General features: G+C 33.8%; 1 protein-coding gene across 1 annotated transcript; it reads right to left on the minus strand.

Annotated features, from left to right (window-relative positions):
* Positions 1-1542: 1542 nt before the first annotated feature.
* Positions 1543-9261, minus strand: LOC117995808 (odorant receptor Or2-like). Its single transcript, XM_034983825.2, has 8 exons — positions 9193-9261; positions 8746-9001; positions 8040-8147; positions 7065-7522; positions 3353-3455; positions 3182-3277; positions 2254-2409; positions 1543-1837 (listed from the first exon to the last, which is right to left on the minus strand). Exons 1-8 carry the CDS (start codon positions 9228-9230, stop codon positions 1784-1786), a joined length of 1269 nt encoding a protein of 422 aa, XP_034839716.1. The 5' UTR covers positions 9231-9261; the 3' UTR covers positions 1543-1783.
* Positions 9262-12979: the final 3718 nt, after the last annotated feature.

Below are 12979 nucleotides of genomic sequence, written 5' to 3' on the forward strand. Positions count from 1 at the left end.
GTTCAGTTTTGTGAACTTTTAAATGGAACTATAAAGTTCAGGTGTTAACCGAAGTTTATGACTTGAGGTGCGCACGCGATTCAAGTTCTTCTTGTTTTACATTATTTTGTTTCCACAGAATACAGTCATAGCAGGTGGGTACCTAAGGATTATTTCTCAACTAAGATATTTTCATACTTTGCTTGTTACTAGGAAACGTATTCTATAAATTGTTCAGGTTGGCTAATTTTTGTAAAGTTGTATGTGACTATAAAAATTCTTCAAACAATACAAGAACGTACCTATTACCTACCTACTTAATACATGAAAACAATATAACTGATACAATAGTACATCTAATTCAAATTTCACTATAAAATAGGAAATAAAAGTATGTTTGCCAGCAATAAAAACTATAACAATTTGTAGAACTATCAAAGCATTTGTACCTACATGTGTACATCAGAAATATGCATAAAAGGTTCTCAATTTATTTATTTGAGTTGACTATAACTTTACTGTTATTAACATCTATACAGAGTCGTAAAAGAACACATCACAAATTCCACACCAGCTCAAAAGCAAAACTTTGCATACGAGTTGACCAATCTCTCAAAGGTTAAATTCTTACTACTTATTAAGTTAATTACATTCAAGAATCTAGAATCTTGAGATAATCAAGTTACGTAGACTCAAAATTGTTACTCCCTTAGTAAGTTAATTTATAGACATCATTCTCTGTTACAGCTCGCCATAAAAGTTGTTTTCTCCGTCCAGATACAGGGCCTTGCAGAGCAGATATTATCCAATGGTATTACGATGTGAGACAGGCCAAATGTTATCGTTTCTTCTGGGGTGGATGCCAAGGCAACGGAAACAAATTTGAAACAAGGAAAGCTTGCATACAGTATTGTACATTAAACATAACTTCTTATGCTCAAAGTGTGTTTGTATATTTTTTACAATAAGCAGTTACATGTATTGTATTTAAATATTTTATTAAACATTATATCATTAAGTTATCGTTAAGTAAGTCAAATTGCAGTTCTATAGAAATTATAAAAAAATTCAAATACCTACCTGAAAAAAACAAAAATATTTTTTTATTTTTATTTTTTTAGCTAAAACTCCCTTTTTTTGTTCACTGTCGTTTGAATATGGTACCTGCTTTGGATACTTCAATCGTTGGGCGTGGGATACTCTGACAAAGTAAGTTCTACATCATTCCACTACTTTGGTATTTCAAACTTTCCATATTTGCTATATATTTTTTAAAAACATTTCCCCGTGTTGACCCTTGACAAATGACAGTACATAATAAGTCTAAATACACATGTAATAATAGATTAAAAATAATCTTCGGTCATCTGGTTGTTACTATTGTTTCAAGCATTACTTATATACCTACTAGCTTATTACAATTTTCGCATCTAATTTTTTTGAAAATAAAACCACTCATGAATAATATAACTTTCTACTGGTGAAAGAATTTTCAATATTGGTTCATTCGTTCCAAAGATTACTTCTTACAAGCATACTTACAAACTTAACCTCTTTAAAATATTAGTATAGATAAATTTTCCCTTGCAGGACATGCCGACGAAAACTATACTCTGGTTGTGGGGGTAATCAGAACAATTTTCACAGTCATGCTGAATGTATGGCTACCTGTATGAATTCTCCCAATAAATCGCTACAGAAATCTGAACACTTGACAACATGCATACCATTTAATGTGCCTGATATTGTTTGAAAGGTCTTTAAAAAACACATAAAGTTTTACTTTTCTGTAGCATTATCAGTCCTAGTCCGCAAATGTACGTAGCATGATGAAGTATGAAATTGAAGTCTTCATTATCTGAAATGAAACATGTAAACTTTAATAATTTTGATACTAAGTACCTGGACGCAACCGAGTCTCGATATTTTGATTGACACAGGAATTTGAATTCACACAGGAAGTTAGGGAAAACACAACATTATCTAAATACAAAATTTCATCCAAAGCTTGAGCTGTTCAAGCTGTTTCATCCAAGTTTGAGCTGGTTTCGAGAAGTCATACTCTTATATTATGAATTTATCATTTATTTATTTTAGTATATTGACTAACTCCTGATAAAAATAATACGGCAATCACACATTGTTAAACATATCGAAAGATTTTTTGGTCGCTATATACGTATTCCATTGTAAATGTCCATTATTAATTTATTACAAAACATTAAAACATGCTTGTTAGCGTAACGTATGCTCTTATAATTTATAAATACATACCGTAGCCATAGTTTGCACTCCTACATTAACCATATCCGATGCTTTAATAGCCAGTGTCCTCTGAGATTGTAACAAAATTATGTGTACAGTCTTCCTGTTAGAATTGTCCATGCACTCCCATGGTATGCTGTATACAGCGTTTATCATATTGTAACTCTAAAAATGTTGTTTCAGTTCACTCATCTAGTAGAAAGTATATACTTTTCCGTAAAGAATGTTATGTAATGTCTACTTTTAGACCTTTTTGAGTTTAATAGTTTCGTGATAATATATTAGAGAAACTTAATTAACATAGTTACCAAATCATATTAATCGCTTGGGTACTTTGGGGTTCCGTTCGAAGGCTAAAGGCGTAAAGTTTGGCTCTTAAATAAATCGACCTCCAGTGATTGGTAGACTCGAATAAATAACGTATACCTACCTAAAGATAAAGGTACACGCTAACGGTAGCTCTTCGTGATTCGTAAAAGGTCCCGATATGGGCTGTGGGGGAGGTCAAGGGGAGGTTAGAAATCTTCTGGCAAAAATGACAACTTCAGCAGCCAGCAAATTTGTTTCTTTTCTAAGATATCTAGGAAAAAAGTTGGCAAGAACAAGATATTAAAATAAGTTAAGTTACTTAAATTGATTTTTGAAGAGATTTTTTCTGGAGATAATTTACTCAACAATGGTCTATTTTCGCCCTAGATTTTAGAAGTCCTTTGATAGCATTTGACCTCCCTTACAACCCATGAGTAAAAAGAACGTTTTACCAGTTACCCTGTATACCTACACCTGTATATAAGGTAGCTAACTAGGTAATTTTCAGTTTGTCATATAATTACACTAACTGGCTTTCATAATATTATCAGAATCAATAATATGTACCTAGTTAGGTACATATATTTCAGTCTTGAACAGTGGAAGTCGTTCAAGATTTCGGTCTTACCGTAGTTCTTAAAAGTTCGAACACTATTGATATTTGTGTCAGTTGTTGGAATATTAAGAATGTTAGTGAGCCGTAACGGATTAAGGCTTCCGGATTCTGTAATGGAAGTACAAAATAATTAGTATCCCAGTTCCCTATCGATATTATTTTTTATCAACATTGCTCACTCACCATCTGGGAACACTCCAATAGCAATACACACCCACTAACAATATGAAAAATGTAGTAAAGAATCAATACATGTCCAAAAATTGCCCCCATTCTTGTTGTAAACCTGTAAATAAAATACGCACTTGTAGAGTTTGCTCTGATTGTCATCATTATCATGATCGATCCATCGCCGGTCCACTAATGAGCATTAGTATTCTCTCAGAATGAGAAGGGTTTTGGCCATAATCCGCCACACAGTGTTGATTAGCAAACTTCATACACCTTTGAGAATATAATGGAGAACTCTCAGGAATGTAGGCTAGGTAGCGATAAGGCTGCCTAATTTTTCCTACCTATATTTTTGTTTTGCTTTGGGAGTGTTTTACTGTAATAATTTGGTGGTATACAGTAGATAAAAGTATATTCATTCATTCCTTCACGATGTTTTGCTTCACCGTTAAAGCAAGTGATATTTAATTGCTTAAAACGCACATGGCTCAGAAAAGTTAGATGTGCGTCCTATGTGGATCGAATTCCCGACTTCCAGAATAGGAGGCCAACGAGACTATCACCGCTCTCAATATTGTGTTAATTAAAATCTTGATTCAAGTCAATTAAATCATGAAGTGCATTACAAAGTTGATTAAAATTGTGGATGTTAATCCAGTCTACAAAAAAAATTACACTAGGTAGGTACCTATTCGATTTTTGTCTGTCAACTAAATTGACACACATACGGAGCAAGGCAAGACCAATTAAAGTTATGCTCTTGCTCTTCAAATTTTGTACCACCGAATTAGCAAAAGCACCGAATCTGGGTTATTCCCGTTGAGTCACACCCCCGTGTGTAACACTGTGACACAAGGTGCCTAAAATTTCAAAACATTCCCGTTGAGTAACACTGTTACACAACGGGAATTAATTTGAACTTGTTGGCACCTTGTGTCACACCTACATAAATACATATTATTGCGCGTGTATCGAGTATTAACTGATTGTGCACATTTCCGGGATGTTATTTATTTATAAATACAAGATGGCGGACATGAATTTTTTTACAAAAAATTGACATGGGTGTCGTTTTTAGGGTTTTAGAGGGTGCGAATTTGATGATGACATTTATTCTGAAATCCAAGATGGCGGACATGAATTTTTTTACAAAAAATTGACATGGGTGTCGTTTTTAGGGTTTTAGAGGGTGCTGAATTTGATGATGACATTTATTCTGAAATCCAAGATGGCGGACATGAATTTTTTTACAAAAAATTGACATGGGTGTCGTTTTTAGGGTTTTAGAGGGTGCTGAATTTGATGATGACATTTATTCTGAAATCCAAGATGGCGGACATGAATTTCTTACAAAAAATTGACATGGGTGTCGTTTTTAGGGTTTTCGAGGGTGCTGAATTTGATGATGACATTTATTCTGAAATCCAAGATGGCGGACATGATTTTTTTTACAAAAAATTGACATGGGTGTCGTTTTCAGGGTTTTCGAGGGTGCTGAATTGGATGATGACATTTATTTTTAAATCCAAGATGGCGGACATGAATTTTTTTACAAAAAATTGACATGGGTGTCGTTTTCAGGGTTTTCGAGGGTGCTGAATTTGATGATGACATTTATTCTGAAATCCAAGATGGCGGACATGATTTTTTTACAAAAAATTGACATGGGTGTCGTTTTCAGGGTTTTGGAGGGTGCTGAATTTGATGATGACATTTATTCTGAAATCCAAGATGGCGGACATGAATTTTTTACAAAAAAATTGACATGGGTGTCGTTTTCAGGGTTTTCGAGGGTGCTGAATTTGATGATGACATTTATTCTGAAATCCAAGATGGCGGACATGAATTTTTTTTACAAAAAAATTGACATGGGTGTCGTTTTCAGGGTTTTCGAGGGTGCTAAATTTGATGACGACATTTATTCTGAAGTCCAAGATGGCGGACATGAATTTTTTTTTCAAAAAATTAACATGGGTGTCGTTTTCAGGGTTTTCGAGGGTGCTGAATTTGATGATGACATTTATTCTGAAATCCAAGATGGCGGACATGAATTTTTTTTCAAAAAATTGACATGGGTGTCGTTTTCAGGGTTTTCGAGGGTGCTGAATTTGATAATGACATTTATTCTGAAATCCAAGATGGCGGACATAAATTTTTTTACAAAAAATTGACATGGGTGTCGTTTTCAGGGTTTTCGAGGGTGCTGAATTTGATGATGACATTTATTTTTAAATCCAAGATGGCAGACATGAATTTATTTACAAAAAATTGACATGGGTGTTGTTTTCAGGGTTTTCGAGGGTGCTAAATTTGATGACGACATTTATTCTGAAGTCCAAGATGGCGGACATGATTTTTTTTTTCAAAAAATTAACATGGGTGTCGTTTTCAGGGTTTTCGAGGGTGCTGAATTTGATGATGACATTTATTCTGAAATCCAAGATGGCGGACATGAATTTTTTTACAAAAAATTGACATGGGTGTCGTTTTCAGGGTTTTCGAGGGTGCTGAATTTGATAATGACATTTATTCTGAAATCTAAGATGGCGGACATGAATTTTTTTACAAAAAATTGACATGGGTGTCGTTTTCAGGGTTTTCGAGGGTGCTGAATTTGATGATGACATTTATTTTTAAATCCAAGATGGCCGACATGGATTTTATAAAATAAATGTCATCATCAAATTCAGCACCCTCGAAAACCCTGAAAACGACACGCATGTCTATTTTTTGTAAGAAAATCCATGTCGGCCATCTTGGATATCAAAATAAATGTCATCATCAAATTCAGCACCCTCGAAAACCCTGAAAACGACACCCATGTCTATTTTTTGTAAAAAATCCATGTCGGCCATCTTTGATTTCAAAATAAATGTCATCATCCAATTCAGCACCCTCGAAAACCCTGAAAACGACACCCATGTCTATTTTATTGTAAAAAATCCATGTCCACCATCTTGGATTTAAAAATAAATGTCATCATCCAATTCAGCACCCTCGAAAACCCTGAAAACGACACCCATGTCAATTTTTTGTAAAAATATCATGTCCGCCATCTTGGATTTCAGAATAAATGTCATCATCAAATTCAGCACCCTCGAAAACCCTGAAAACGACACCCATGTCAATTTTTTGTAAATAAATTAATGTCCGCCATCTTGGATTTAAAAATAAATGTCATCATCCAATTCAGCACCCTCGAAAACCCTGAAAACGACACCCATGTCAATTTTTTGTAAAAAAAATCATGTCCGCCATCTTGGATTTCAGAATAAATGTCATCATCAAATTCAGCACCCTCCAAAACCCTAAAAACGACACCCATGTCAATTTTTTGTAAAAAATTCATGTCCGCCATCTTGGATTTCAGAATAAATGTCATCATCAAATTCAGCACCCTCTAAAACCCTAAAAACGACACCCATGTCAATTTTTTGTAAAAAAATTCATGTCCGCCATCTTGGATTTCAGAATAAATGTCATCATCCAATTCAATTCGTAATCAAGGTTATTTTGTTTATCAGGCGGTCAGATAAAAACTAGATACGTACCTAGCACTGTTGTATATCCTGTGATTTACCAAACAAGTAAATAGGTATGTAGGTATTACGTATCCTTTCAAAGCAGGGAACTCTTAGCGCGCGAGTCTGTATCGCACTTAGCCGCTTTTTTATAATTTAAATATGCTGAAAACTACTAATACTGTATCTTTTTGTAAACTTACTCTATTACTAGATTGTGATGCTTAACAATCTCTTTTAGTTCAGACGAAACTTGTTCCATTTCTTCCTCGGAAAACCGCTCAGTTTCGCCTATTTTTTCTGTAGGTCTTCGGAAATTTTCCAAGCTTCTAATGAGTATCTTCAAATGTCCCCAAACGTGGAAAACCATTAGAGCCATTAACAAGTCGAATGTGCAAAAGCAGGAAGAGCACATAAATGTTATGTACCAGTTGAATGTGAATAGTAAGGCATAGCCTCTAATATCGTGTTCATAATCGAAAGGTAGTTGATAGTAAACGGAGTGTTCGAATGTAACGTTTCCCGTTTTATAGTTATAGAACGCTCCAGACGCTATATTTTTGTAAATTGGTGTACAAGTGAAGAGAAGTATTCCAAGCACCATCGCCATAGCCGTATAAACAGAGAAGAAGTGGGAAAATTTATGCACAAAAAGATGGGTCTGAAACATAATATACAAGGCGTGAATTTTAAGAAAGGACTCGTCATATTTGCTTCATGTGTCAATTGTAACGTCAAAAGTACGGGTTTAGTAAACCATGATCATCATTCATCATCAAATCAAACTCATCGTCGCGCCGGCCCATTACTGAGCACAGGTCTCCTCCACCACGCTGGCTAAGTGCTAATTGGTAGACTTCACAGTGTAAAGTTCACACTCTATCGGGACACCCTTTTTAGGCATGCAGGTTTCTCCACGATATTTTCCTTCACCGTTAAATACCTATATTTAATTGCTTAAAACGCACATAACTCCGAAAAGTTAGAGGTGCGTGCCCGGGATCGAACCCCCGATCTCTGATTAGAAGGTGGACGTCCTAACCACTAGGCTATCAAAGCTTACGCTAGTATAATACTAAGTCCTATTATAGATATCTTCCTATGATATGAACTCGAAATTGTAGAGCTAACTCACGGGTAATACCTATTACCTAATTATAGTAAATATGTCTACTCACCTGCATTGCATACTCAGATCTATGTTTGTGATTGAAAAGATGTATTTTATTAACAAAGTCGCACACGAGCTTTTCATATCTTTTCAGAAAAATCAGAATCAATCTAAGCTGAAATAAAATAACTATCACTATCATTACTATACTAACATGACTATGCAACTTATAAAACAAAGACTGCATAGTACCTAATATAATTCCGATATGAATGCACATAGGAAACATATTAAACAGATCATAAGCCCGCAAATCAAAACGAGCTACCTATATATTCATAGATACCCAAATAAGAGAGTGAGAAAGAAAAAATCTATGTACCAGGTACCTATCAAAGCCGTAACCTACGAGTAATTAATGGTCCTAATGATTTGCCAGCATTTACCAAAAGATTCTAAGTAAATCTAGAAATATTTACTTCTGAGGATGCAGGTAATGTATAATAGGTACTTAGCAAAGCTCCTACCAGGTTTGTGCAACAGTCTTTATTAAGAGAAGTAAGTATATAGGCACCAACTCTAGCGCGCTCCCCAGCGTTTTAAGCGTAGTGTAGTTTGGTTGTTTTGGATATCTGGCAAACCACAGGACACAGATATTTGTTTCTAGAACGTGTCTACAAAAGCTCATTGATTGGTTAGTATTCAAATGAGAACCAAACTACGTTTGTGTGGAAAAACACCAGAGAGCTCGCCAGGATATCTTAAATACTTACCATAGCGACAATATTCATAAATACCGTTATATACGTGCGACCTAGGATAAGAAAGGAAATAGTTCCAACACTATTTTTTATGTAAAGAAGGCCAGGTGGCAGACAAATAAATTCAATAAAAAATATATAACACTTTCCATAGATGTGGTATTTGGGTGGTTTTTCATCGAGTATCATTTCAGGCCAAGCGTAGAGATTTTTCATGGCAAATCTTAAAAGTTGCATGTATTTAATATCTTGAACTTTTGTAACTCCCCTGAAAAAGAAAAGTACTTATAAAATAATATTTCGTGCAAGATGTCCTTTTGCCCTACAAGAGACCTATGTCCAGCAGTGGACGTCTATCGGTTGATGATGATGATGATCATGGCGTCTTTTTGTACTTAGATAGTATTATGTATGTAATTCACAGTAGTCATATAAAGTTAGGTAAATAAGGAATCTTACACAAGATCTCGACCATCAGTAAATAAGAAGGCCCCCATTTCTTATTAAATTTTTCTTATTTATTTATTTTAATTATACTATTAGTAGATGCCCACTCTCTGAACTAACCGACTTTAACTAAGGGAGTCTTGCTAAACTTAATCATCGTCTGTGGAAAACGTAATGCCTACTCAGTGAAAACTAAATTATATATTAATTATCTAAGTCTTACTTACTATACCTAATATAAGTAACTAGTAACTACTTATATATCTATTATCTACTAGAAAGTTGTCTTGTGTGATTACTGATTAGTAAATGCTTATAAATTAATAGTGCGAATTACGATTGATTACTTACCAACTTTTATATAAGTAATAGATGGTATTTATTACCTACTTAAACTTTCGTCGATTAAGTACTAAGTAATTATTATTGATAAATATTCTATTCATACAAAATTATTTAAAAAAAGAACACGTAAAGTAAGGGTTTTTTGAAAAACTAGAAATGCAAACTTAAAAAATTACCTATATTATGTATTGCTCACAACACAAGAGTGTTTATCCCATTATAGGTAATTGATATTGCTTATTAATTTCTTTCCTTATGTCACGATAATAAAAGAAAATTGTTTAGGTAGGTCATTAAGCACTTTGCTTGTCAAACGCTTTTTATCATGATTAGATAATTTGACTACAATTACCAATTTCTGCAATAAACTTGGCATTAAGTCTTCATAAAGAAGCTCCTACGTGAGTTTTAAAAATGTCGTTTTTATCTCGCATTTAATAATAATTTAATTACTAGTTTAATGCAGTTCAATAGGTATCTAAACATTTTGCTAAAGGCGTGATATAATTGAATTCAGCGTGTGGAAGTCCCAGCCTACAGACTATGTCCAATTGTGAACTTCCGTCGATTGATGATGATAGTGATATAATAATATGAAGTTATGTATCTAGTTCTCAAAATCTTTATTCACGATCCGTAAGATTGCGTACCTACCTACTTTACGTTGCTGCCAAGATATAAAGTTTTTTATGTGTACATAATATTTAGGGATTCCTAAAAAATAGCGTAGGTAGAAACCTTTTTCCAATATAAATAAAACTATAAACATGATATCGAAATATTTTATTTTTTTCAATTTTATTGCGACCCACTCATAAATTTTCCATCACGAGTTGAATATAATTTAAACTGATTCCTACTAAGCCACTCGGTTAATATGAACGTATTTGGGCTCTACTATTTTGGGATATTTTTAATCCTTATCTCCTTCACTAATGCTGTAAGTTTGAATATTGTAACAGTGTAGGTATAGTTTACGGTAAATAAATTCAGTAACATTCCTTTTAGATCATTGTCAACTTTTTCTTAATCTTTACGATATGATTTTATTTTCATAATCTTTGGTTATCGAGTAGGCCAGCTTCTTTAGATTATTAAAGTAGGTAAATGGCGTTATTCTTTATAGGAGTCATGCTGTAAACTCTCAGGTCGTCAGATTCAGGAAAGACTCGCACAATTCAGAGTGATTTTCAATAAAACAATTGAAAATTTTAAGCACCGCGCTGCGTTTGAGTATTTACAATCTAACACCTAATGCCAAAAGAAGTAGGCTCAGAACATGAACCATAGAAATATATCTATTTATACACTTGTAAAAAATATAGGTACTTATAGGTACCTACCTATGTTATTTGAATCTTGACATGGTAAATTTTAACGCATCGATTTTCCCTTTCTCTTTGTAAAGGAATAAAAACGGCAACGGGTTATTTTTGGCAGTTGTTAGTTCCTATCCGCTATCAATCCACTCTCAATTTGGTAACAATAAGTTACAATTTATCAATAGGCTTAAAAAAGTGTCGTAAAGACCAAAGCAATGATACGTTTATGTGACTGACTGACATTTAATGTACTTGCCGTCAGCCACCAATGGATCTTGAAACTTATAAACTTGGGCAAATAGGTTATCTCTCTACCTGTATTTAACATAGATGCGCACTAAGAAAATATTTACAGAAATTCCAATGGGACCCTTAAAAACTTAAATCCATGCAGATGAAGTCGCGGGAATCACCTAGGTACTAGCTACTAACGTACATGGACTCTTAAAATGTTTTCCGACTGGCGAAACCGCCTGGTTTCATCTTCGCCGTCAATTGCCGCTACATCCTCTTCCATTTAGCGAACATTTTCTACAAGTTCAAAAATACCTACTTTCATTTTGTTGTTTTTCAGTGTACAGTATGCAATGCGCGTAATAAGCGCGAAGACATAGAGGCAAAATATTTTAAATACCCTATAGGTAGAAAATTTATGATCCGTATGATTAATAGCACATCTCCTTATTAGAATTTAGATCCTTACCTACCTAGCGTGTGGGCATAAACCATTTTAAACCCATATTAACCAAAGGCTGTTGTGAGTTTCTTTATTTTATTCAAGGCTTTATGTCATCTGACAGGCATACTGCAAATATTTTCGAAATAAAATGATGGGCTATGATGAAAATAATTTGAAATCAGCAAAGTTTAACGAAACACTGGCTCCGCAAGTTCAAGCAGTATTGGAACAATTTAAGGGGAGTCCTCTTTTCAAGGACAAAGAGCTGCTACAGTCACTTCTAAATCGATTGAAAGAAATCTTTCACACTACGCCTAAAGAATTTTTAAAACGAATCTGCAATCGTTGTAGAATTAAAAAAAATTGATAATAAATAAATGTATCAGTTTTATTTCGATTCCAAATTAGAAAAATAAACAATTATGCTCTGAACTACATAAGGACCCCGAATATATTTAACACTACTTATGCATTGCAACTTGCAACGCCACTTTGTATGAAACTTTTTCCCATAGAGATCTTTTTCCCTATTTTGAAAAAAGCTTATTCCTATACGTCAATATTGACAACTTGTCTATTGCATTGGAAAAAAAATAAAAAATTTACAAGAATAAAAAATAAAATAAAAATAACTTAAAATAATGTATTCAAACGAATTCCGCCCTTATTACATCCTAATCCGAAAAGAAGAAGAAAAAGGTGAAAAGTTTGCGAGAATTAATATGGAAGTAAAGCATCGGGCGACGCCGGAACCTATTAATCCTTTCATAAAGAAAACTGTGTTCACTCAGACGTATCCAACGAAACTCATACCAGCTGCACCTCGGCGGGCTTGTTGCTACTATTGTACTTAACTTCAAACTTCTGAAAGGTTCACAGCTCTTAAATCATGCAAATTATTTTAGAAAATTCATTTCAGAAGAAGAAAAGACCTCTCGTCGATTTTCTCAGCACAGTGTGGGCAAGAACTTTTGAAAATGGTTTGGGATCTTCAATAAAGTTAATTTTGTGTCACAAATTGTCCTCAAATTTTTATATCTTCATATTACAGGTTTACCAATATTTAACGGAGTATTTGACTATTGAACTACAGATTTAGAACAGCTCAAAATAGAAGAAAACAATTTTAATTCTCGACTTTTTTTTAAAGCTGTGCCAATAATATCCCAAAATAACCTATCAAACTTCAGTCGTATGGCTGTACTACCTTAAACTGAAGTTTTAATTAATAAAGATTTTACCGGCAGTAACTTTAAAATGCCTCTAAACCTATGTATAGAAGTATTTTACCTAAATTCTTTTTTATACTCATTGATAAAATGTTTGCTGTAAATATGAGTTTCTGATTTCTGATAGGTAAATAAAATAAACGATACTGAACGGACGGACTAGTTTTTGTCCTCAGAAAAATTGCTGAATTTTAACCTAATTTATTTTTATTTTAGATAGTTGG

Source organism: Maniola hyperantus, chromosome Z (assembly GCF_902806685.2).
Source record: "Maniola hyperantus chromosome Z, iAphHyp1.2, whole genome shotgun sequence".
NCBI lineage: Eukaryota > Metazoa > Arthropoda > Insecta > Lepidoptera > Nymphalidae > Maniola > Maniola hyperantus.

What these genes read in the sequence shown, in the direction of transcription:
- LOC117995808 (XM_034983825.2), bottom strand. Translation starts at nt 9,230, where the DNA reads ATGGGGGCCTTCTTATTTACTGATGGTCGAGATCTTGT. An exon ending in TATTGGAGTGTTCCCAGATG is followed by an intron (nt 3,278 to 3,352) that starts GTGAGTGAGCAA and finishes CTTCCATTACAG; the next exon opens with AATCCGGAAGCCTTAATCCG. An exon ending in TCGAACTTTTAAGAACTACG is followed by an intron (nt 2,410 to 3,181) that starts GTAAGACCGAAA and finishes CAACATTTTTAG; the next exon opens with AGTTACAATATGATAAACGC.